This window comes from Aquarana catesbeiana, linkage group LG05 (genome assembly GCF_042186555.1).
Source record: "Aquarana catesbeiana isolate 2022-GZ linkage group LG05, ASM4218655v1, whole genome shotgun sequence".
Taxonomy (NCBI): domain Eukaryota; kingdom Metazoa; phylum Chordata; class Amphibia; order Anura; family Ranidae; genus Aquarana; species Aquarana catesbeiana.
The window spans coordinates 589,936,409-589,962,812 of NC_133328.1; the positions used below are offsets into that span (position 1 = coordinate 589,936,409).

The 26,404-nt window shown below is 42.4% G+C and overlaps 1 protein-coding gene across 1 annotated transcript in view; it reads left to right on the forward strand.

Annotated features, from left to right (window-relative positions):
* The first annotated feature begins 214 nt into the window (after positions 1-214).
* The window catches only part of TRHR (thyrotropin releasing hormone receptor), a 92,119-nt gene continuing 65,929 nt past the window's right edge, over positions 215-26,404 (forward strand). The window contains exons 1-2 of the mRNA XM_073632154.1: positions 215-769; positions 10,688-11,631. Of these exons, the coding sequence (XP_073488255.1) occupies positions 10,843-11,631 (789 nt within the window). The 5' untranslated portion in view covers positions 215-769; positions 10,688-10,842. The remainder of the gene's footprint in view (positions 770-10,687; positions 11,632-26,404) is intronic.

Sequence of the window (26,404 nt, forward strand, 5' to 3'; positions counted from 1 at the left end):
AGTTCAATACAGAAGGGACAGGAGGGCCTCGCTCGTAGAGCTTACATTCTAAAGGGAGGGGGTGGTGGTACAAAAGGTAATAGATGCGGGGAATGATTTGATGGGGGTGGGTTATCATCACCGATTACTTCCCAGCGATAGCAAATACTGCATTTTATTCTAGGTAATAATATCTTTTTTTTCCCCTCTTTTTTATACGAAACCTGTTATTAATCAAAGCGGTGTTTTACAAAGCTATGTTCTGATGTTTTCTCTCTTTACTAATCATATAGCTTCATTTCACTGGTGAGTGCTGTAGAGGAAGGTGGGGAGGAAAGGGGTTGGTGAGGAGGCTGCAATTCCTCATCACTCTCAGCCTTGTGCCAATGGGGTTTGTTTCCTTTGGCCTCTGTGCTGATCAAATAAATGACAGAGCTTTTTAAGATCTGCCAGAAAGCCAACTAGCATTCTATAAGCTGCTGCTGCTGTTTAACTGAGAGCTGAAGGGTAATTTCCAATCTCCGCTTCAGAGGACCTCTGCGACAATGAAGAGTCATCGCAAGATCAGTGAACTGTTGGCTTAGTTTCTTGTAACTGTTACCTGCAAATGATGTACTTTTTCTGCTTGTAGAAGATAATGGAGCTGGGAAGGATTTAAAAGACTACAGTGTGTCGGGGGATGCCTGGTGCTTGCTGCAGCTGTGTTCATGTGAATTAGCTTACTTTCTAAGGGAAACCCTGGAGTGAGCGTCTGCCAGGAGACTAATAATCCGCTGAGCTCTTTGGAGAGGTAAGACTCAACTCTTTTAAGTGAGAGCAGGTAAAACCGTAGCTATCGATAAAATAAATAGATAATGGGGGCTTATTACTTTTTTAATTCAGGATAAGAGCTGTAGATTGAACTTTATTGTCTGAACTTAAAAAAAAATGGGACATCGGTCCCGATAATACTATAATATATAATAATATAATATTATATAATATAATACTATAATAATATAATAATAGTATTGGAATGTATTCTAGACTGGTAATAAATATGTTAAATATACTAAATTATAATAAGTAAATTGGAGTAATCTTTAGCAATCAAGGAGATTTCAATTTTATATCACATCTGTAAGGTGGCTTACTTTTTATGCTATGTATAAAATATTTTTATTATATGTAAATTGGAGTAATCTTTAACAGCCAATGATATTTCAATTTTATATCAAATCTGTAAGGCGGCTTACAATTTTCTATCAATTTTGTAAGGTGGCTTACTTTTTTTTTTTAATAGTAAAGTCTGAGGGCTCATTCAGATTCATGTGTTGCAGAAACGCACATATTGGGGGTTATTTACTAAAGGCAAATCCACTTTGCACTACAAGTGCACTGAAAGTACACTTGGAGGTGCAGTCGCTGTAGATCCGAGGGGGGCATGCAACGAAAAAAAAAAAAAACAGCATTTTAGCTTGCACATGATTGGGTGATAAAATCAGCAGAGCTTCCCCTCATTTCAGATCTTCCCCTCAGATCTAAAGCGACTGAACTTCCAAGTGCTCTACAAGTGCACTTGTAGTGCAAAGTGGATTTGACTTTAGTAAATCAACACCTCATCACGTGTTATTGTAACGCACGCCACTTTGTGCATTGCACTGTGGGTCTGTTCACTTAGAATGCAACCCAAAGCAAAAATAGAGTAGTGGCAATGCAATTTAGCTGCAGCGCAGCACAACGCACATGACGTGCCCTGCATTAAAAGAAAGGGTCATCAACATTTGTTGCTCTATTGCCCTGCAATGGTCGTCCATCCAATGTGAACTAACGTAATGCACATCCAACATATGCGTTAATGCATCGCAACAGACTGCAAAAGTCTGAAGCCCGCCTAATTGTATTTGTGGGTCTTTTTTTTGATGATGGTATATGCTTTTTGTTGGCTTTGATCAAAATTCCTGTAGGAAAGCCCATAGAAAACAGATTGCCTTTCTATTTCCTTCATTATTTTTGTCCAATTTCCCAAACTGCAAGTAATATAAACCAAAGTGATAATTTATTTATAGTACATACGGTACATTCCTCTGGATGTAGGAATTTTGCAACCTGTTTGTTTCCTACAAATTGGCCAAAAGTAGTTGAACACAATTCCCACACATGCTTCTGTTTTTCTTACAAATCAAAATTAGAAATTGGACTGAACTGTTTGTGGGCACCTTCATATTGGTAGATAATGTGCTTTGTAAATCCTCTTAGTATGAATAATCTGGAAGAGTATGAAGACACAGCTAAAGGAGGCTACAGCTACCCAAGGGATTTGTAATAGTTTAACGGTGCTACTGAAATCGCTAAGAGTAGCAATCCATAACTACACAGCTGTAACAAATAGGTACCAATCGTGTAAAGTGGGCAAGTACCAAATAGCAAATAGTAACAATTAATCTCACACTGTCATACTATGTATATTCCAATTGTGTGCAATAGATTGCTAATAATGCTATTTGCATAGCTTATATGATAGATGGCCAGTTGTTATATCTGTGTGGTGGTCATACGCTACTTGTAATGACTAACTGCAACTGATTATAGTAGCAAGATTGAGGTATTAGAAAGAATTTAGCAATATTGAGCTATTAGCTTTAACTTAAAATCTCTGCTAGTCATTGAATCCCAATGGGGTTGATTTACTAAAACTGAAGAGTGCAAAATCAGGTGCAGCTGTGCATAAAAGCCAATAAGCTTCTAGTTTTTTTTTTTTTTGTTAAAGCTTACTTGAACAAGCTGAAGTTAGAAGTGGATTGGCTACCATTCACAACTGCACCAGATTTTGCATTCTTAAGCTTTATTAAATCAACCCCAATGTGTCATATGTGAGCAGGCATAATGGCTAACCCACACTGTAATCTGAAGGAGGAGTACAGAACCTGTTAATTACAACAAGACCAAACAAAGAAGTCCACCTTGTTGAAGGATGATAATTTCACTGTCAGTGACCGGTAGTCTGTGAAGACCAATTTAATGCTATATTTGGACGAGGGTAGCATTAAGAGTTGCTCTAAAACAGTCTTTCACAACCTTTTTAATGTGGAGGAACCCTTGAAATAACTCCCAAGGAACCCCTGCTGATAATATCTACAGCTCACTGATTATTGGTATGAAGGTCAGTGGTAAGAATGCTCCTTACATTTGTGGTCAATGTGAATAACCCCCCCCCCCCCCCTTACAAATAGATAAAAAGAAAATTACTGTTAGTGATTACTTATCTGAGAGGTAGAAATTGCTCATTGTGAGGAACCCCTAGCAATCTCTGGAGGAACCCTAGTTGAGAAAGGCTGCTCAAGAATCTGCTAAAAGTTGTTCGCTATGGAGCTTATTTAGTTCAAATAATGATAATAGTGATGTGCAATCCACAGTGACAGTGAGGCTTAAAGTGATACTAAAGTCTTGTTTTTATTTGTTTTACAATAACAAACATGTCATACTAACCTGCTCTGTGTAGTATCTTGCTATGGGGACACCCAAGCCAAGTCGCTGCTCTACGTGTCCATTCAGACATGGAGCTGTGCCTCTGCCCCACCCCCTCTCTCTCCTCATTGGCTCACTGACTTTGACAGCAGCGGGATCCAATGGTGCCCATTTCTGTGTCTCAGCCAATCAGAAGGGAGAGTCCCAGGCAGCTGAGTCTCTAGTGCAACATCGCAGAACCAAGATGGGGCTCAGGTAAGTATTAGGAGGGCTGAGGGGGGCTGAGGGGGGCTACTGCACACTGGAGGTTTTTTTTATCTTAATGCATAGAATGCATTAAAGGGGTTGTAAACCCTTGTTTTTTGTTTTTTTTTAAATAATAAACACATCATACTTACCTCCACTGTGCAGTTCGTTTTGCACAGCGTGGCCCCGATCCTCTTCTGGGGTCCCCCAACGGTGCTCTCAGCTCCTCCTCACATCGGTAAACCACCTAGGAGAAGCGCTCTCCCTGGGGGCTACCTTGTGGGTGCGCTCCCAAGTCCAGCATTTGCATCCATAGAGACAAAATCACTGTGGATTGCTGCACATCACTACTATCATTATTTGAACTAAATAAGCCCCATAGACTCAGCCCCGCTCCCTGTCGCCCGTGTCATTGGATTTGATTGACAGCAGTGGGAGCCAATGGCTGCGCTGCTATCAATCTATCATAACAAAAGCCGAGAACCCTGGGCAGAAAGATACAGCGTGTTTCTGCCGAGGGAACGAACAAGCTCAGGTGTGTAAAACGGGGGGCTAGGGGGCCAATCAGTGTCAGAAGTATTTTCACCTTAATGCATAGGATACATTAAGGGGAAAAAATCACGAGGGTTTACAACCCCTTTAAGATAAAAAAAACCTTCTGCTTTTAGAACCACTTTAAAGTATATGTGAATATGTGGACCCTTACCTTATAAAACAACCTATTCAGTTTAAAATAGAAATGAAAGGCAAAACATTTATATATATTATAAATATATTTTTCTTTTTTTGAAGTGATCACATAATCTCTGTTCTCAGCAACAAAAGAGGCTTAGAGAGGTGGGGGTTAAGAAACAGCAGTAAACTGATCTTCCCAGTGAATGATTGTGGGGGGGGGGTGGAGGCGTGTGAGCACAATTCTGATTATTGGAGGACAGGAAGGCTGCACTCTCAGCACACCCAGAAAACTGACCACACTGGGATAGATCTGCTCTCATGCCAAGCGTGGTCAGTTTGAATTAGGAAAGCAGACTGGCAGGAACACCAGGTATATCACACAAAGGAGGCAATACTTTTTCATACAAGTACATCCTAGATTGAAAGCCCCTTGAGGGTAGGGACTGATATTAATGTATAATATACAGTATATGTAAACCGCTGTGTAAATTGATGGCGCTATACCGGTAATAAATAAATAAATACACAGGACAGCGGACACATATCAGAAATATTACATTTTGTAGTAATTATTCTTTAACCTCCCTGGCGGTTCTCGAGTGTGACTCGGGGTTAAAATTCAGGACCATTAGCGGTAACCCCGAGCCACACTCGGGATTACATCGCAGGATCCTGGTGTGGCTTTACTTACCTTGTCCCCGGGATCCTGCGATGTCACCCGCAGTGTCCGTGGGCTCTGTCTCCTCCGAAGCCTCTCCGTGCCAGGCTCCGTTCCCTGCGAGCGGCGCGACGCACAGGGGCGGAGCCTGGCGGCAAATTCAAAAAAGTGTAAAATCATAACACAAACAGTACTGTAATCTTACAGATTACAGTACTGTATGAAATTATTTCACATCCCTTTTGTCCCCAGTGTTTTGTCCTATGCCCTGCATGCAGTTTTATGTTATATATACTGTTCTTTCTGCCTGGAAACTGGAGATTGTCCATAGCAACCAAAAAGTGTCCCTTTACATCAAAAGTGGCTTTAGACCAGCTAGAAAACAGCGATAGTAAATTAGAACACTTGCAGAATTGAGCGATAGTGAATCGTGGGGAAATTTATTTTATTATTCATTTTTTTTTTTTTTAATTATTTATTTTTTATATTATAATTTATGTTTTTGTGTTTCAAACTTTATCATACCCGGGATATCTACTAGACTCTTGTTTGGACAGATATAAGTGAGTTATTGTTAAGAATTACAGACCTACAATATAAAACGCCAAATTTCCATGCAAAATAATTGTACCGCTTTCAGCACCTAAAATCCGAAATAATCATACCGCCAGGGAGGTTAACCACCTGCTGACCACTCACAGTAAATATACTGTACGGCAGGTACAGGCACAGTCATGCACCTGCACTCCGGCTGATTCTTCCGGGTTGGGCGGTGCACATGAATGGGACGCCTGGCGACTCGTGCTGTGATTGGATACAGCACGAGTCTGGCAGCTGATTTCAGTCAATGATTTTGGCTGAAGTCAACTGATTGGCTTTGTTCAATCACACATAGAGTTCTGTGTTTATCAAAACACAGAACTCTGTGTACAGTGAACAGCAATCTGGCTGTTTCTTCTCCCTGCTAAATAGCCAGGTAGAAAAGTAAATGCAGCACACATTACATATTGTTAAGCACACAGTGAACCTGTTGATTGCCCCTAGATGTTAACCCCTTCCCAGCCAGTGTCATTAGTACAGTGTCAGTGTACAAAATTATCATTTATCACTGTATTGGTGTCATTAGCGATGTCAGTGTCAGTTAGTGACTATCCCAGATAGTGACTGTTAGTGCCAGATTATCCGCCACCTTATCACAGTCACACTATAAGTCGCTGTTTACCTCCATTACAGTATAGCGTCTATAGCTGTGTAAATCCCAGTATATATATACCATCGTTTGCAAAAGCTATAACCGTCGCACAAACCAATTAATATACACATAGCAGAATACATTTTGGCCTCAATTTATGAAGAAATCTCATTTTTTTAATTGCATATGTTTTCCAACGGAAGTTAGAAAATATTGGGGTTTTTTTTCAATATTTTCTGACTTTTTTGTTTATATAATAAAAATAAAAAAACCCAATGGTGATTAAATACCACCAAAAAAAAGCTCTATTTGTGTGAAAGAAATGCTAAAAAATGTATTTGCGTACAGTGTTGCATGACCGAGCACTTGCTAGTTAAAGTTGTGCAGTGCTGAATAGCAAAAAATAGTCTGGTCATGAAGGTGGTATAACCTACCCGAGGTCAAATGATTAAAGGAGGGAACACTGCAAGTTTATAATTTTTTGCATTAAAAAGTCCAATCAAAATTGATACCTAAGTTCTTTGTAGATGCCTGAGAATTAAGTTGCCTGACAGTCCCTTATATCTCTTAGGGACTCTAATGGTGAGATCTGAGTTCCCAGATCTGCACTCCTGCTGTGGCTTTTGTGGAGTTACAGTAGTTATTGGTTTTATGGAATATGGCAGGAAGTGTTAGAAAAAGTAAAGTTGGGCAGGAACACTCAAAACTCTGAGGTGGACAGGAACAGGGTTATGGCAGGGAGATGTCACTTTTGGCGTATCCAACACATACAAAAAGCCACTGGCTGGCATAGCCTATCAGGTTCCAGCTCTAACTAAAATATCACCTGGGCAGACTGAGTCTATATAACAAGAAATATTAGTAATAATTGCACAGTTTAGGACATTTATTTCAGCACTGGTAATGGCCAATAAGAGTTGACACCGTGTGCTACAGGGTGACTACTGAGCATACCAATCACCTAAGGGTTCCCACAGTTTTCTATTTTGGAAACTTTGCCTTATTCAGTAGTTTCTTTTCATTCATGGCCCCCAAATATCTACTCTTGATCCACAAACCTAGGAACTCAAGTTTAGACATCTTACCACCAGAATTCCTGTGAATATAACGAAAACACCTTGAGATTTACCTATCCAGCAAACACTAAAAAATATGAGTTATTAGCAAATTAAGTGTACAGCAGCATGCCAAGGTTTACACAGTAATCCACAAAGTAACTGCCATCCTCTGTTCTCCCTTAAAAAATGTTCTGTATATTTGAGGTGCATATTTTTCTAGATTTTAGACATAAAACCCATTTTATAGGTGGCCAGTTCCATGAATAATATAAATCTTCATGTGTGAAGTGTGTGGACAACATACATCTAATGTACTTATTTTTTGCACTTGTCCATCTGTGGTATAAGTCTAGGACTCAATTTCTATAAAAATGTACAACTGTGCAAGACTGAAAGTAAGGCCAGGGTTCAGCTTTAGGATTTCCCTTCACTTTTCTTCTGACAGTCAGATATACAGTAAGGAGAAAGTTCCCTTATTGGGGATATAAACAGCTTGGCAAAAACCCTAAACCAGTCTTTCTCAACCTTTTTAGGAACCTCCAAAATAACTTTACAGTCTCAAGGAACCCCTGCCAATAATTACGATATCTACAGCTCACAGTACTTAGTGTGATAGTTACTGGGAAGAATGCTCCTTACATTTGTGATTATTGTGAAGGATCACCCTTATAGATAGCTAAAAAGGTAATTGGGTTCAGTGGTATCTTAACTGAGAGTCACAAAATTGCTCATTGTTCAAGGAACCCCTAGCAACCTCTAGAGGAACCCTAGGCTTGCAATAAATGATGCAATTATGCAATTTTCTTTCCTTCAACCACGGTTGAAGGAAAGAAAATTGAGTGATTCCCCCATCAACACAGTCAGTGTTGATTGGGGAAATCCCTTCTACTGCGTTATTTTATTCTGACAGCAGGAGGTTAGCCCCACCATCAGAATACAACGGTCACTGTTGGCGGCTGGTTCCGTAGATCATTAGATCTGGTTCGATAGATCAACAGATCGCCTTCAGTACAAGCAGCCCGCCTATACATGGATCGAAATTTGTCCAATTCCGGCTGAACCGGCTGAATTTCAATCCGTCTATGGCCTGCACTAGAGTTGAGAAAGGATGTTCTAAACTAAAGCTTCATTGAAAATGTATTTTTTTTATTGAAGAGTATCTCTGTTGGGGAATTTCCTCACATTCTCTTTTTTTGGCACCCATCAAATAGACAGAAAGTGGAAAGATTTTCCTTCGCTCCCTGTTCTGTTACCCATTTAATATTAATACAAATTTATGAGAAATCTTTCAAACTGAGAGTAAAAATCTAATAGTGGAATGATGTGTATGTGCTTGATTTCCATGTGTATGATTGTGTGTATGTACAGTATCTCACAAAAGTTAGTACACCCCTCACATTTTTGTAAATATTTTATTATATCTTTTCATGTGACAACACTGAAGAAATGACATTTTGCTACAATGTAAAGTAGTGAGTTTTACAGCTTGTATAACAGTGCTTTCTCCTCAAAATAAGTCAACACACAGCCATTAATTTCTAAACCGCTGGCAACAAAAGTGAGTACACCCCTAAGTGAAAATGTTCAAATTGGGCCCAAATTGTCAATATTTTGTGTGGCCACCATTATTTTCCAGCACTGCAATTAACCCTCTTGGGCATGGAGTTCACCAGAGCTTCACAGGTTGCCACTGGAGTCCTCTTCCACTCCTCCATGACGACATCACAGAGCTGGATATTAGAGACCTTGCACTTCTCCACCTTCCCTTTGAGGATGCCCCACAGATGCTCAACAGGGTTTAGGTCTGGAGACATGCTTGGCCAGTCCATCACCTTTACCCACAGCTTTTTTAGCAAGGCAGTGGTCATCTTGGAGGTGTGTTTGGGGTCCTTATCATGTTGGAATACTGCCCTGCGGCCAAATCTCAGAAGGGAGGGGATCATGCTCTTCTTCAGTATGTCACAGTACATGTTGGCATTCATGGTTCATTCAATGAACTGTAGCTCCCCAGTGCCGGCAGCACTCATGGTTGCCTCCACACACGCTTGACACCATCTGAACCAAATAAGTTTATCTTGGTCTCATCACACCACAGGAGATGGTTCCAGTAATCCATGTCCTTAGTCTGCTTGTCTTCAGCAAACTGTTTGCGGGCTTTCTTGTACATCATCTTTAGAAGAGGCTTCCTTCTGGGATGACAGCCATGCAGACCAGTTTGATGCAGTGTGCGGCGTATGGTCTGAGCACTGACAGGCTGACCTCCCAGTCCTTCAACCTCTGCAGCAATGCTGGCAGCACTCATATGTCTATTTCCCAAAGACAACCTCTGCATATGACGCTGAGCACATGCACTCAACTTCTTTGGTCGACCATGGCAAGGCCAGTTCTGAGTGGAACCTATCTTGTTAAACCGCTGTATGGTCTTGGCCCCTGCGCTGCATTTCAGTTTCAGGGTCTTGGCAATCTTCTTATAGCATAGGCCATCTTTATGTAGAGCAACAATTCTTTTTTTCAGATCCTCAGAGAGTTCTTTGCCATGAGGTGCAATGTTGAACTTCCAGTGACCAGTATGAGAGAGTGAGAGCAATAACACCAAATTTAACACACCTGCTCCCCATTCACACCTGAGACCTTGTAACACCAACGAGCCACATGACACCGGGGAGGGAAAATGGCTAATTGGGCCCAATTTGTATATTTTCACTTAGGAGTGCACTCATTTTTGTTGCCAGCAGTTTAGACATTAATGGCTGTGTGTTGAATTATTTTGGGGGACAGCAAATTTACACTGTTATACAAGCTGTACATCCATTACTTTACATTGTAGCAAAGTGTAATTTCTTCAGTTTTGTCACATGAAAAGATATAATAAAATATTTACAAAAATGTGAGGGGTGTACTCACTTTTGTGAGATACTCTATATGGGAATGTGTTAGGTGTCAGCAGCTCTCATTAGATTCATTAAATATTAATCGCAGTTGCTCGCAAGACTTTATATATAATTGGACTTAATTTTTTCTTTAACTCTGCCTAGAGTGTAGCTTTACATTTTTTTACATCTGATATCACCCAAGTGTCAGTGAGATAGCATAATAATTACATTTTATGTGTGTTTGGCTCTTAGGTTCATTATTATATAACAGCTTAATAAGAAGTGTATGTTTCAGGAACAACTGGGAAGAAAGCACAGGCGCCATTCTGAGTGTAGAGGGTTAGATCATTTAAGCAGAATATGGATACTGGTACTCACAAAGGTAATAGGGTAACAGGCATTTAGCACATCAGTGCAATGGTTTCCATGAAGCTGTACTGTCAGGATATGTTTCACATCAGTTGAGTTAGTCCATGATTTGTATACTTTAACTGCAAGTGTACTGATATCTGAGCTTTCTATAATGCTGTCACTGATTCATGGTTACTTTTCCCTACAGGAGGACAATTAATGAAGCAGGGAAAAAGTTGCTGGCTTCACAGGCATTACCTCTGACATAGCCTAGAGGGCACAAGAGATAAAAAGGAACCATCCTTATAAGATAACTTACCAAAGGATGGTCTTTAACCTAAAAGCACCTCCAGCTCTGTGAACATGGAAAACCATACCTCCACTGCACTCAATGACACAGCCCTCCAGGACAGAGAATGGATTGGTCTGGAATATCAAGTTGCCACTATATTCCTGGTGGTTGTAATCTGTGGACTTGGTATAGTTGGAAACATTATGGTGGTTCTGGTGGTTCTAAGGACTAAACATATGAGAACCCCAACTAATTGTTATCTCGTTAGCCTTGCTATAGCCGATCTCATGGTCCTGGTGGCAGCAGGGCTTCCCAACATAACTGACAGTCTCTATGGCTCATGGGTATATGGATACATGGGATGCCTGTGCATTACTTACCTTCAGTATTTGGGAATCAATGCTTCATCTTGTTCCATAACTGCATTTACAATTGAAAGGTACTTGGCAATTTGTCACCCAATCAAAGCCCAGTTCCTGTGCACTATTTCCAGAGCAAAGAAAATAATTGTGTTTGTCTGGGTCTTCACATCCCTCTATTGCATGATGTGGTTTTTCTTACTTGACCTCAACACCACAGTCTACAAAGATGGCCCTGTTGTCAACTGTGGCTATAAGGTCGACCGGAGTTACTACTCTCCGATCTACTTAATAGACTTTGCTGTATTCTATGCTGTGCCAATGACATTAGCAACTGTCCTGTATGGACTTATTGCAAGAATTCTGTTTTTGAACCCTATACCGTCAGACCCCAAAGACAACCTGAAAACTGGGAGAGGTGAATCAACAAATCAGAACAAGACATACAACTCCAAAATGTCTACTAGATGTTCTAATAATACCATATCCTCCAGGAGACAGGTAAATAGTTTCCATATTATATTGACTGTGTTTATATAATGGTTCCAAGCTGAACAGTAGGGAGAAATGTACTTCAAATGGCTTGCTCCACAGTTACACAAAGATAGACAGAAAGATCAATACCAGACAATATACCATAAAGTTATGACAATTCCTACATATTCTCATACAGATTACACAATAATGGTCTTCTTTAATAAAGAATGGGACTTTTTAAAGCGGTAGTACACTTTTGAAAAAAAAAAATGTTTCCTCCTGCAAGGCAATATCATAATGCGTTAGAATGCATGGCATACTAGCACATTATGAAAGACTTACCTTGAAAGAAGCCCTCCAGCGTCACGCTAACACCGCTGCAGAGGCTTCCATCTTCACCAGATCTTCCTTCAAGGTGGGCAGACTGCAGCTGCTTAAATGGCTGAGCCATGATGATGAGTCTCGGCAGTGACACACAGCTCTGAAGGAACGGCACGGGTATGCCACTCCTTCAGAGCACATGCGGCAGTGATGTCACTGGCTACTGCTTGCTTGAATATCTTCTAAACGGTGCATGTTTAGGAGACATTCATTTTATCTGCTGAGTTTACTACCGCTTTAAGCAGCAATCCTTAAAGTGGACCTTTTGGTAACTTTACAATTCTGCATGAATGGTTCCCTGACAAATCATAATATACAGGAACAGTATCAGTTTTCAAAAAGCTATTTCTTTTATAGGTAAAAATCAGTCCTTGATTTCCAGTCAAGTGACTGTTCCCAAGCTGTGAAGTTGCCATCAGTCTGCTGCAGGCAGGAGGAAGTATTTCCTTGTCTTCTTCTCCCCTGTGATCAGACTGCGGCATTGTAATTTTCTAGTAAGCCACAATGTGAGAGGCTGCAGTGAATTTGTGAACACAGCCAAAGACTGCATAGACTCCAGGATTTACATAACTGGGTCATTTCTAAAGGATGGATATTAGCGTCCAGTACAAAAGTTCAGTCAAATAGAAGTGTTTATTGAATGAAGGTATCTAATGAAGCTAACATGTTTCAGGGGAAATACCTATCCCTTTCTCATGATGAAACACAGTTCGGAGACTTATGTAAGGACTTCATCCAAAATTTTAAACCTGGACTTATTTCAGACTGTCAGCATAGTTACATGTCTAACTATACCAATAGATCCAGGCAGTGGCGTCTCCAGCTTTCAAATTTAGGGGGGGCACATGGGGGGACAGGGACAAAAGTAGGGGGGCAACTATAAAATGCATATATATATATATATATATATATATATATCCTGGGGCCCTTTACTACGACCCCACAACGGGCCCTTTCACATGTTCTGCAGTGAGCTCCCTTCCTACTGTATTGGGGTCCCCCAGGGTGGCAGAAAACAAGAGATATATGTCACCAGCATATCAAGAAAATATAAGGATCCAAAGCAGTGGGAGAACTATCAGGGTTGCAAAGGTTGTCTTGCCTCCGGGCCCTGGTGTTCTGCCACTGTGGGGTTCCCAGCCTCCTCTTGCTGTCCTGCCCCTGCTATTGACAGCGCTGGTCTGGCATCTCTTGGAATTTACAGGCTGGTCCTGTCCTAAGGACGGGAGAAATCAGTCTGTTTTTTCAGTAACTGAAAGTCCTGGTGGAGTCCTTCCTGCAACTCGCTCTTCTCCCTGCCAATGAGGATACAGGTGAAGGAGCAGATCAGGCGGCCGTGGTTGTGTGAGCGCTCGCATTATGCAGTGTCAGCGAGCAGAGGGAGGGGGGAGGAATCACCCGCAGGAGCTGACTGGGGACTCTCTCCCTCTTAGACATTGATTTTTTGTAAAAAAAAAAAAAAAAATTTTTTTTTGGGGGGGCACATGGTGGGGCACAGCATAATGTTGGGGGGGTCAGGGCCCCCTCTGGCCCCCCCCCCTAGGGTCGCCATTGGATCCAGGTTTGACAGTGGTCCCCTCATGAGTCCAGTCATACCCACGATTTCAGCCCTGAGGAAAGAGAAGGCATTTCTCCCAAAGCGTGTTGGATTCATCTAATACCTTTATTCAATAAACACTTTCATTTGACCTTTTTGTGTCATGTTTTTTTTGACCTGATGAAGGGGCCCTGAGTGCCTCCGAAATGTTGCACTTTGTCCATTGTGATGTGATCATTCTTTAATAAACCTTTCAGACGATATTGGGTGATCTGTGGTGTGCTGGTGAATTTATGCAGTGAACCTTTGTGCTGGGTGCTGCTCAATACCCAACCCAGAGCTTTGCCATTCACTGAGTTTTCTCCAAGTGACCATTAAAGAGGTAGTAGTCCCAGACCAGAACAAGGTCTATCTACATGGCAACTTTACTGCACATCAGCCCCAGTGAAGAAGGACTAATTTATCCAACCATATCAATACCTCACTCCTAATAGTACAGTGCTATCACACCTACACACCAGCTGTGTCATTTCTGAGGCAACCTCACAGTGCAGAAAGTAGACACAGACCCTGGTTGATGCCTGAACAAAGATGGCAGCATCCTTGAGAGAAAAGCAGATGAATTGTCAGGGAGAGTACAGTGATCAATAAAGGCAATAAACTCCTGCAATGCCGTGTACACGCGATTGGAAATTCGACCAGCAAAAGACCAATGAGAGCTTTTGGTCGGAAAACGCGACCGTGTGTATGCTCCATCGGACTTTTGGTGGCGGAATTCCCAATTTTTCTCAGTTTTTCGGTCGGAAAAAGTTCCTATCCGAAAATGCGATTGTCTGTACGAATTCCGACATGCAAAATTCCTACGCATGCTCGGAAACAATTCGACGCATGCTCAGAAGCATTGAACTTCATTTTCTCGGCTCGTCGTAGTGTTGTACGTCACCACGTTCTTGACGGTTGAAAGTTCAGAGAACTTTTGTGTGACCATGTGTATGCTAGGCAAGCTTGAGCTGAATTCTGTCGGAAAAACCATCCAAAAACCATCCGACGCAAAATCTGCTCGTGTGTATGCAGCATTAGTGTTACGCTTACACTTGGCTAAGCATACATGCACTTAAAGTATATCTGTTGTCAAAATGTAAAATCATATACAGTATTCATTTCCACATTGTATTTAAATTATTTATAGTTTGCTCCTATGAATCTGAATGATCTTGAAGTTTGTAACTTACTTTGTGAAGACCAACTGTACAAAAAAATGGCAACCACCCCAACCTATAACTTGCCTTTGCCATAAGGTACACATGGAAGTTCACACATCGCAAACAAACCAAAGATTTCCTAGCACACTTACCAGCCAGTCCTGTCTAAAAGCGTGATTTAAAAACAGAGGGTTTTGTTTGCACACATTTTCAAATACATGTGTAAGTCACAGTGCCCATGTCAAGGGACTTCTGTATATACTGTGTTCCTAACTCTAAAATTTCCAGAGCCTCCATAGTAGGAGCACATATGACAATGGATGGGTTAAGGGCAGGTGTGCCTGGAGGAAGCCCACCCCTCCTTAAATGCACAGGGATGCATGTGAAGCTCAGCAATAGCACAATGGCAGCGAAGGCATCCAGTATATCCCTGTACCCAATTCAACCAACTGTACAAAAAATGGCAACCACCTCAATCTATACTTAGCCTTTGCAGTAAGGTGCACATGGAAGGGCAAAGCACATTACAAACAAACAAATAGTTTCCCAGCACACTTACCAGTCAGCCTACAAAAAAATCAAATTGGCCCTGTCTAAAGCCCCGTACTCACAGGCCGAATGTCGGGAGATATTGGCTGGTTAAAAAAAAAAAGGCCAACATTTGGCCCGTGTATACAGCACCCTGACCAACAGAAGCCAGCTTCTGTTGAACGAGCATGCTGGAAAACCAGAAGCTGACTGACTCCTGATTAGCTCTCTCAGCCAATGCAGAGAGCACCGATCAGAGTGTTCTGGCGGGGGGCATCCCCCTGTCAGAACACAACAGCTCAGCAGGGGAGATCATTGTACTAAATTTGCATAGTTACTACAATGGCTCCGACCGGAGCCGACAGTTTTTTAATTCAACCTGCTAGGTGTGTACCGGGCTTAACAGTTTGCATTAAAAACAGAGGGTTTTGTGAAGATCCCCACACATTTACTACCTTGAATTCTGTGACAGGTAATCATTATGTCCTGTGAGTAGGCACTGCTGTGTCACACATTTCACAGAGCCCGCCTTCTGAACTACAGAGGAGCTGAGAGGAGGAGTTTCAGGAGGAGAAGTCAGTATAGGAATCAATGCTTGGAGGCCGTAAGGTACCATGGGATATGTAGTCCTTAGAAATTGAATGTAAACAGCAGGAGAGAAGCTGCAAATCATACAGGGAATCCAGGAAGTTGTGGGAAGAGATGGCCAGCAGACAGCAGCAATCACAACACGAAAGAATATTTTTTAAGTACGCTTGTATCGATTGTCAATAATAACTATTATTTGTATTGTTATTACAAACTGATGTTATAAAATTATAAACTCCTTTAACACGGCAATAAAATATCTAATGTTGGGTCCACTTTATGAATTAGCAATCTATATATTGAATATAATGGTTGTATAAGGGTTTCTGAAGTGATGCAACCAGTTTACCATGTGTAGCATGTGGAGCTAACAATCCCTAATAGAAAACTGGAAAAATGTATGATGTTTAATAGAAATCATGAAACTTCTGCTAGATAGAGTTGTGGTTTATGGTATTGTAGCAAGGTCCCAGGCCTCCTTTGATCCAATGAGAACCTCCAGGGCCAGAGATAGCTGACATCCTTCTGTATATGGTAGGTTGTATGGCATAGTGGGTATAATGCAAGGTAGACTGATTAGGCGTCAGACACTTCTTGAATGCAAAAGAGATTTTATTTCTCTTAACAGGACTTTGGGAGATAATTAGGACCAGGGCACCCTTAGGTAGTTGCAAGTTCAATTGGCAGACTCTGAGACTTTAACAGGAGGACAGCCATGCAGGGAAAGGCATCCAGCAAGACGCCACATCTGCATGTGTAAGAATGCTGTCACCTATGGCAACAGTCTTTAACAGTTCCTAACACAAAGCGTAACAGTTCCTTCGCTTTCACTACAATCACTTCTTGTAGTTCTCCAGCTCACTGAGCTCCAGGTCTCTCACTAGACTAGACGATTCACTGCCACCGAATCCCTTGAGCTCCTCCAATCTTTGCGGCAGTATCTTCCTCAAGTGTCGCCCCCGCTTCTCTGCTGGGTCCCTAGCTGGGCACTCAAGATACCTCTCAAGCTTCACCCCACTGGCTTGCTCGGTCCCTGGCTTGACACACAAGGCTGCTCTGCAAGCGTCCCCTCCACTGGTTGGGTCCCTGGCTTGATACCCACTGAAGTTTCCAGATTCTTCAACATCCCCAGTTGGTGAGAATACTGCTCCAGTACTTGCTTCAGTTACTCACTGTGGTCCCTGGTAATAAGGCGGATAGTCCCTTACTGGTGACAGCTTTCCCTCTACCTCCGACCACGACAAGTTCACCGGCCGGCAGAACCGTCACTTCTGGTTGGACTGCAAGCCGCAATCCCAACCCTGTGCTGCTCTCTTGCTTCTGAACAGCCTAGCAGCCAGATGTGCCCGGGATAGGCCCAAACTCCGGCCTAGCAGCCTGGGGCAACACAACACACGTCCACCCAGACAGCTGTCTAGGTCGCACAGAACACTGATCACCTGACTCCACCCAAATATATAGGTTCTCCCAGCAGGCCAAGGGATTTAAGAAAACCTCTGCCCATTGGCTGAGATACCCCATATACCCATAATCTGACCTTGCATTGCCCTTCTCATATCTAATGCCACCAGGTACCCCGCCACCTAGCAGCAAAAGAGAGAAGTGCAGCAATTACAGACTTAGAGTGAGAGTGAGATCAATTGATCCTCAACAAGTGGCCAAGGCAGCTATACCTGGCAGGTAAATTTAGGAGCAACCCTGCCTAAACCCCAGGGTGCTACAGTATAAACATCCCTTTTGGTTATTCCCCCACTATAGGTTTTTACTGGGTTAACATGTCTTTTTCTCCTGGAAAAACAAAAGATAAACGTGACACACGTATTTCACCCCTGTTTGACATGAACACGCAGGAAGGCCAGGCAATGAGCCTGAGAATGACAATGAAGAAATACGTTAAAGCGGTTTTAAACCCAAAAGTAAACATTTATTATATTGCAGCTTACCAATTCTTAGATATGGTGGCTGCATTACTTTTCTTTTCTTTATTTTCACCTTGTGATCCAACAGTAAGTCTGTTGTTTTTCAAAAGAACATGTTCTGCAGGTGTAGCAGTTACAGGGTTGAGACAAACCATTTAACACTGACAGGGGTGCTTACAGTGATCAGCATTTATTTATGAAAAGCCTTTATCCTGAAAGGAAAAAAATCTTTGCTGTGACTGCTTATAAAGTGTTAGCTGGAGTTCAGCTTCAATTTGTTAGTGTATATAAATCTGCTAGTACATCTAACATTCCCCTCCCCACAGACTGACAAAGCTGTTGTCCAAAGGTGCCGCCTGTGCTCCTTTATCCACAGTGAGAGCGCTGTAATACAGGAGGTGTGCTACTGGCAGATCACCAGGTAAGAACAGAAGAGTAAAAAGGCCTAAAAAAAAAAATGGATGCAGTCACCACATTTAAGGATTGGTAAGCTGCAATATATTACATTTTTGGTTTTAGGTTTAATATCGCTTTAAAACAAAAACAAAAAATTCTGTCATAGGTCTATCGAGGTGCAGGAGCACAACAGTAGAATATCATGAACTTCCAACAGAAGCCTCAGGAAGACTGATGAAAAAGAATAAGACAAGAAAATAACTTTTGTAGCTATAATTATATCCTGGAGTGTGGCTGCAAAACCGCATAGCAGCATCAATATCCTCAACCAGCTACATAAGCCAAGGATGAGGAGACACAGAAAGGAAGAATTATTTTACAGATCTATGGAGTCTACTGCACGTGACTGCTCACTCAGCACAGATACAACTAACTGTGGACTGAGAAATGTTTGAGCATCTCTGAAATCAGAGACAACCATCAGCAGGGCAGCACAGTGGCTTAGTGGTTAGCAATCCTGCCTAGCAGCACTAGGGTCTTTGGTTTGAATCCAAACCATGACACTACCTGCATGGAGTTTGCATGTTCTCCTGTGCTTATGTGGGTTTCCTCCGAAGACAAGATAGATGGCAAATTGACCTTAAGGCCCCTTTCACACGAACGATCCGTTCCGGTCCGCCTGTCAGTTTTTTAGGCGAACCTGAACGGACCCTCCATAGATCTCTATGGAGCGTCGGATGTCAGCGGTGACATGTCCGCTGACATCCAACCCGCTCCGATCCGAAAAAGTGTAACGGAGGAAAAACCTACTTTTCCATCCGTTTTCAGATCGGATTGGGTGACGACGGACTCTACGGTCCGTCATCATCCGATCCCCCCATAGGGGAGAGCGGGGCTCTGACAGGTCCGTCGCTGCACACTGTGCAGCAACGGACCTGTCATCTGCCTGCTTAGCGGGGATCCACGGAGCGATCCCCGCTGAGCGGATGTTCACAGGGCGGATCATCATGGATCCGTCCCATGTGAAAGAGCCTAAAGTATAGCTGAAGGCAAAACTTTTTTTTATAGTTTTGGATAGAGTGGAGATGGATTAGAACCCCTGACAGTTTTTATTGCTCTCTGTGCCCACGTTAAGGGGATTCACCCTCTCTAACCGCCCTGTTTACCATTATCATTGAAAGTGAAAGGAAATCCCAAATTTTGGGTTGTCCCTAGAAAAGTAATAGATGGGAAATATTCCAATGGGAATACTAGTTCCCCAAGGAATTCCATTAATTTGTTGGGATTTCCTTCCATTTCCTGTTTGGCTATGGGGCAGAAAGTAATGAAAAATCTCCGCAATAGAACACAGATGATGAAAAAAAATAATCTGACAGAGGTTATACCCCTCCCCTTCTCTATCAAAAATGAAAAAAAAGTTTTGCATATAATTTTACTTTAAAGGTTAAGTTTACCTTTTTTTTTTTTTTGTACAGCTTCCCTATGTACTAATATACCATTGATACCTCTGTTGCATAAAAGAAAATGGTTTCCCTATATTCTAGGGCAGGCCTCGACCTCCAGTCTCTTCTACTGAAAACTCCTTTATGACTTCCTGGAATACGTTGCTGGTGGGGGAATCTTTTGTTGCTGGGGGTGGATCTTTTGTTGCTGGGGGGATCAGTTGTTGCTGGGAGGGATCTACTGTTGAGATAGGGGTCTACTGATTTTGGCGGCGGGGAGATCTGTTTGTAGCTGGATAAGTATTTTGCTGTGGGTGGTCCATTGTTGCTGGGGGGTCTATTGTTGCTGGGGGGGGGGGGTGTCTATTGTTGCTGGTTGCAGGGGATCTATTTTTTTGCTTTTCTTGTTTTCGTTAACAAATTCCGTACACATTACTTAGTACCACAAATGTTACTTGGTTCTGTATTCTCTAAAAGGGGCAGTACTGGGAGGTACCTTACCGCCTCAGTTCCCGGTACAGACATTTGTGATGTTCTCCAGCTGTTCAGTACCCCGCTCTGGCATTCTGAACTATTATGTAAGTAGGGGGATGGATATTTTCCCTCCTACTGTTCCCCTTTTTGCTCTTTCTTTCTTACTTTCCCAGACACTGGGGTTAATATACGATCATCATTTTATATACTGTACATATTTTTTTTCTGCAGAAGTGTCTTGTGCATCTGCTCTTGATGAAGCGGTATAATCCCCCGAAAATCATCAAGCTTTTCAACATGCATACGTATATGGCTTGATCCATGATGAAATTTATGCTTTGCAATTCTGTATTATATGATACTATATATAGAGCAAAATTGGCTTATGATAGTATACACTATCCAGTATCATATAAACCACGCTATATCAGATGTCATGCATTGTTTCATGGTCATTTTATCAATATAACACTTACATTGTAAAATTCATTATTGGATATACCATGTTGTGTATACAATTGTCTATTAAATGTTTTTGCTTCTACATCCAGTTCCTTTATGTGCCTCATTCAAAGTCCCAATTCCCCTCCTCAGTACTGGGAGGTGGGTATGGGTTGGAGCCAAGGAATGGTGCTCGGAGGTGGGTAGAGGCGGAGACAAGGGATGACTCAGAAAGGGGAAGTTCCTGTACTTATCCTCTGAGAAAAAAAAGCCTTGGGTAAAACACACCCTATTCTGTGATGCAGTATGTAGTGCATGATGGGATATAAAGTTTTCTGGATGGTCACATGATGCTACATGAAGTCAGGGCTCAGGATGCATTTTTTGAAATTTTGAACAGAGAAGTGCAGACTGAAGGCTGCCATGGGCTAGGTAAATGTGAGATAAGCACATTGAGATGGCTTGGGCAGAAAATACATTAGAAAAGGCTTCTATTCATTATGAAAAGTGAAATTCTGCCTGAAAAGGTGAACTTAGTTTTTAATGTGCATATGTATGTGAGATAGGGACCTTAGACCCTAAGCTACTTGAGGGCAGGACTGATGTGAATGACCAAAAATTCGTAAAGGGCCGTGTAAATTGTTCGCTCTATATAAATACCAATAAGAGAAAATTCTGTTATTGAGCTCACATGATGACAAAGAGCAACACAAAAGTTTTTATTCAGTGGGGGAGTAGCTCTTTACCTGGTGTGCCCGGTTTCAACTTGTTGCCCACGAGTTTCCGTCATGCAGTCTCCAATGCTATCAGAACACCCCAAGAGGCAGGAACAGTGACACTGGTGCTACAGACCTGCAGATAATGTGAGCTTTTTTTTGGAACCATTTACTAGGCCAACCTTCTCTTCAACATCATCATGACTTGTGAACCTGTTACTATACATACATATTGAGTTGGATTTACTAAGGGCAAATAGACTGTGCACTTTGCAAGTGCAGTTGCACACTTTTTTAAATGTCAATGTGGTAAAGCTTTACTTTGTAAGGAATACCCAATCAGGTCCAAGGAAAATAAGAAAAAAAGCATTTTGCTTGCACATAATTGGATGATGAAAATCAGCAGAGCTTTAACACATTTACTACGTTCTGGGGAAAATATATGTAACTGCACGTGCAAAGTGCACAATCTATTTGCCTTTAGTAAATCAACCCCATTGTCTCTCTAACAGTCAGATACGGCAAGCCATAACTAGCATTAAAGTGGAATTCATTATGCCTACAGAAACAGCTTACACAAGGCCAACCCACAATCACAACTACCAACACCAAAACCAAGCATGAGGGTTTATATTTTAAGCAGTGGCGGCCCATCCATTAAGGGCGCCACTGCCCCCCGCCCCTGCCCCTAATCTCCATGCAGGGTGCTGGACGCATGGCTTTCAATGTGGCTTTTTTTTTTAAGCACGTTATTAGAGCCGGAGGCTCTAATTGGCTTAAAAAAGGGTGGGCTCGGGGCACTGTGCCCTGAACCCACCCACTTGTGTTACATTAGCCAAATTAATATTCGCTAATGTCTTTCTGCTTTTCCCCCCTGGCCTAATAGGAAGCCGGTCCTGAGACCCGATTGGCTGGGAGTCTTAGGACAGGTCTTAGGACCCGCCTCCTGTTCGACCCGGAGGAGAAGTAAGGACCTCGGCAGTCTTTCCTAGCCCTACCCCAGATTCAGCAGAGCATCGCCACCTCGTCCTCCTCCCTGCATTTCTTTTGGCAGTAAAGTAAGGCCATGGATCTCACGTGCTGGGGAAGGGGGGGTGTTAATGCAAGAGAATCGCAGCCTATTGAATGTCGGGGGGTGGGGGAATTGTGTAGTGCAAGTGGATTGATCAAGAGGCATGGGGGGTGCTAGTGTGAGTGAGGGGGCCGAGTCTGCTTGCTGCCCCCCCCAAATGTTGACCACCAGCCGCCACTGGTTTTAAGATTTCAAAAATTAATGAAGATTTTAAAAAATTATGACAGTTTGATATATTACCACTAGCATTATAAACAGCGACCTGTTAGACTTTAAGCACAAAAAAAAAGAGAAAGCACCATGGCTTACTATCCTGATATAGACTCTGCACAGTCTCCCTGTTCCTTTAAAGCATGTTATACAGCACAGTGCTTGAGCTGTGTAATTTGGCCCCCTGTATCACCAGAAATACTTGGCTAATCCCGCCTGTTTCTGCCCTCCCCCCTGTAAACTGACCACTATTTATCATGGCTGCTGAGCCCTGACACCATGGTCAGTTGACGTGTCTCCATCATCCGCAGTTCTCCTCTCTGCTCTCCTCTGTCCTCTCCCCTCCTTGCCTGTCTGTCAGCTCATGACAGTGCCGCTCGGCTCCCCACCCCTTCCCTTCCTGCTGCTATAAAAACTATGTTATATTAATACCATCTCATCTGTTAAATAACGATATGTGTCCCAGTGTCTGCTCTATATAAAAACTATGTTGATTTCTACTATATCAGAGCTTCTCCCAGTGCTCACGTGACTGCTCGTCTCTCTCTCCTCTCCTCCCCTCCTCCCGGCTGGCATCAGTTGGAGTTCTTGGCCCCTCCCACTGTAGCTGTTAGCCTGGGAGAGGAGAGTGACGAGAGCACCGGGAGCCACTCTGATATAATGTAGAAATCTGCATAGTTTTTATAAAGCACAGACACTAGGACACATATTGTTATTTTTTTTAATATAATTTTTTATTTAAAGATGAGACACAGATACAAACATAAAGACAACTTCGCAATGCATATAGACTGTAATGAACACCTCAGGTATAACAACCATACAAAACAGTTGCATGTAAGTGAAGGTCGCAATTCGGTCAGACTCCTACCACTCGCTGAAGTTTAATATAGGGTAAACATAGACATCTGTGCCCATCACTTTTTGTTTCTTTTTTATTGAGAAAGAGAAATAGGAAAGGGAACTAGAGAGAAAACTAGGGAAAGAGGGCAGGGAGAAAGAGAGAGAGAGGGCAAAAAGATAAAAAGAAAAAAAAGAGATACACAAAACCCTCAAGGGAGGGGGGGGCAATTACCCCCCAGGGAGCCCAGATCGGTAACGCTGAACTGGCGATGGGGATCTTAAACAGTGGATCCTGTCATGTATTGGTGGAATTCGTCGGAGAAGCCAAAGAAGTTCCAATGAAACCATCTGAACTTATGTTCCTCCGACTTATCTCGCAACGCAGGAGGTCAGATCTTCCATTGCTCAATGTCCTTCACCCTTGCTAACCATTAGGCTACCGTTGGTGCAGACTGTTGCTTCCAAAGAGGTGGGATGCTGGCTCGAGCAGCATTAAGGAGATGCTTGAGGAGGGATTTATGGTAACGTTTCCTTGATAAGGGGGTTAGGTTAAGGAGAACCACCGCTGGGTTGCCCTGAAGGGAGATGTCCATGAGTTTCTGTATGAGCTTTAGCACTGGCTGCCAAAAAGTTTGGAGCACAGGGCAGTCCCAAAAAATATGTAATAGGGTGCCTGCGTGTAAGCCGCACCGCCAACATCCATCAGTTTGTAGAGGAAATATCTTAGCCAGCAGGGAAGGAGTTCTGTACCAGCGCATCACTATTTTGTAAGAGGTCTCTTGATATTTGCTGCATAGAGAGGATTTCTGTGCGAAAAAGACTATGTGGTCTTTTTGGGGTTCTGTGAAGGTGACTTGCAAGTCTCTCTCCCATTTTGCTAAGAATGGGGGCCTTAGTGGCCTGAAGGTCTAACAAGGATTTGTAGGAGGTTGATATGGACCTCCGGATTGGTCCCTCACCCAAGCAGAGTTTCTCAAAAGAGTGGAGCTTTCTGAAAAAGTGGGTTGGTTTGGGCAGTGAGCCGGGAAAGTGAGATAGTTGGCTGATCCTCCAGTGATCCAATGAGAGTGGTGCCTAACCTGAAAGCAAGTTCTCCGTAGTTAGCCAACCTGAGGAACGCAAGAATGAGGAGGCCCTCATGAGTTCCTGTGGGGCTTGCGAGAGAAAGGACGGGTCTGTGAGGCCAGGTATAAAATCCGGATGAGCAATAAGTGGCGTTAGTGGGGATGGGAAATTTTTTAGTGAGGCTAAATGGAAAAAACCTTTTCAGTTCCATAAGAGTTGGCCCATTCAGTGGGTGAATAATCAAGTGGGTGGCGGGAGTTTTTCCTGCCCAAGATAGACCCACTATGGGGGGTCCTGGCTGCCTCCTGTTCCCGCGACACCCAGAGCTTCAGATCACTGTGTCGGCACCAGTCTACAGACCTGGCCATATGTGCCACGGTATAGTATAGGGCTGGATCTGGAAATCCAAGACCGCCTTTAAGCTTTGGTCATAGTAGCAGTGCTCTGCCGAGACGTGGGTGTTTACCCCACCAGATGAATCTGATGAATATTGAATGCACGGCGTGAAATAATGTCTGAGGTATCTTGACGGGCAATGCCTGCAATAAATACAAAAGTCTGGGCATTGCATTTATTTTAAGTATATTGCAACGGCCGAACCAAGAAAGGGCCAGAGAGTACCACCTCCCAAGATCAGCCGTGAGCGTAGATAAAAGGGGCTGGAAGTTGAGGGCAACAATGTCTTGTAATTTTGCTGAAATTTTCGTTCCTAGGTATTGAATTGAGCGAGCAGCCCATTTGAATGGGAAGAAGGGGCGTAGGTTAGAAATGGTAGAGTCTGACAAGGAAACACTTAAAGCCTTTGATTTTTGTAAATTAACCTTAAAATTAGACAGGGTGCCGTAGCACTTCAGCTCCTGTAACAGGGATGGTAAAGAGGTGAGGTGCTCGGTAATGTAGAATAGAAGGTCGTCAGCATAAGCGGCAACATTGTGTTGACATTGGCCCGACTGGATGCCTCTAATGGACTGATTGCCTCTGATATGGCGCAGGAAAGGTTTTAGGGAAAGGACGAACAGCAGTGGAGATAGGGGGCAGCCCTGTCTGGTGCCATTCGAGATAGAGAAAGGGCTAGAATCATAGCCATTTACCCGAACAGTCGCTGTGGGATTATCATAGATGGCCAATATCCATGACAGGATGGGATCTGGCATACATATTGTTATTTAACAGAGGGGATGGGATGAATTTACTTTAGTGGTTTTACAACCACTTTAAGTGTACAATTAGTATAAAGAAAAAAGAAAACTTATTGATCTGCCAAAAATCTTCTAATCTGTTAACTTCCTGTGCTCTCTGGCTGTGTCGCATTATCATCAGTTAGAATTGTTTTCAGCTAATTCTACCATAGAACACCTTCCCATATTTCACTATGAAGAAGAGTGCAGGTATTGTTCTTTAGTCCCATCCTGGGGTGACAAAGCTACAGTACAATGAAAGAGTGCTATCAACCTAGAACAAAAAGTGTGTTACTGGCAGGATCAAAAGTTTAAAAATTAGAGAATAAAAGTATGAAAAAAAAATCAATACAGTCTCTACATCTAAAGACTGGTGAGGTGAAAAATATTACATTTTTAGAAGCATTAGATTGTTTTAATACATGCTTATGTGTGTGACTTCCTAAATTAAATCCACATCAAGAGTATGAAGCAAGCATAACCACAAAAAATTGATTTTGCATATAGGTGAATATCTTCAGTGAACATTTTGCAGTTTAACTGTGTAATTCAATGTCTCACCCACCAGTGGCTAAATTGAAAAAAAAAAAAGTGCTTACCTTTGTGTAAAATCTTTGGAAAAATACACAGCATGGTCTGTATTCATCAGTCAACAGTGGTCTATAGGACTGGCAAGGACTTTGTATTTGCAAGTTAATATTGTCTGATTAGAGAAAAAAGTCAAAAAACGAAATTGCTGCCTGCAGAAAAACAATTATCACAGAAAACTAAAAGTTGAATAGTAAAGTGTATATCTGGTCAAAAT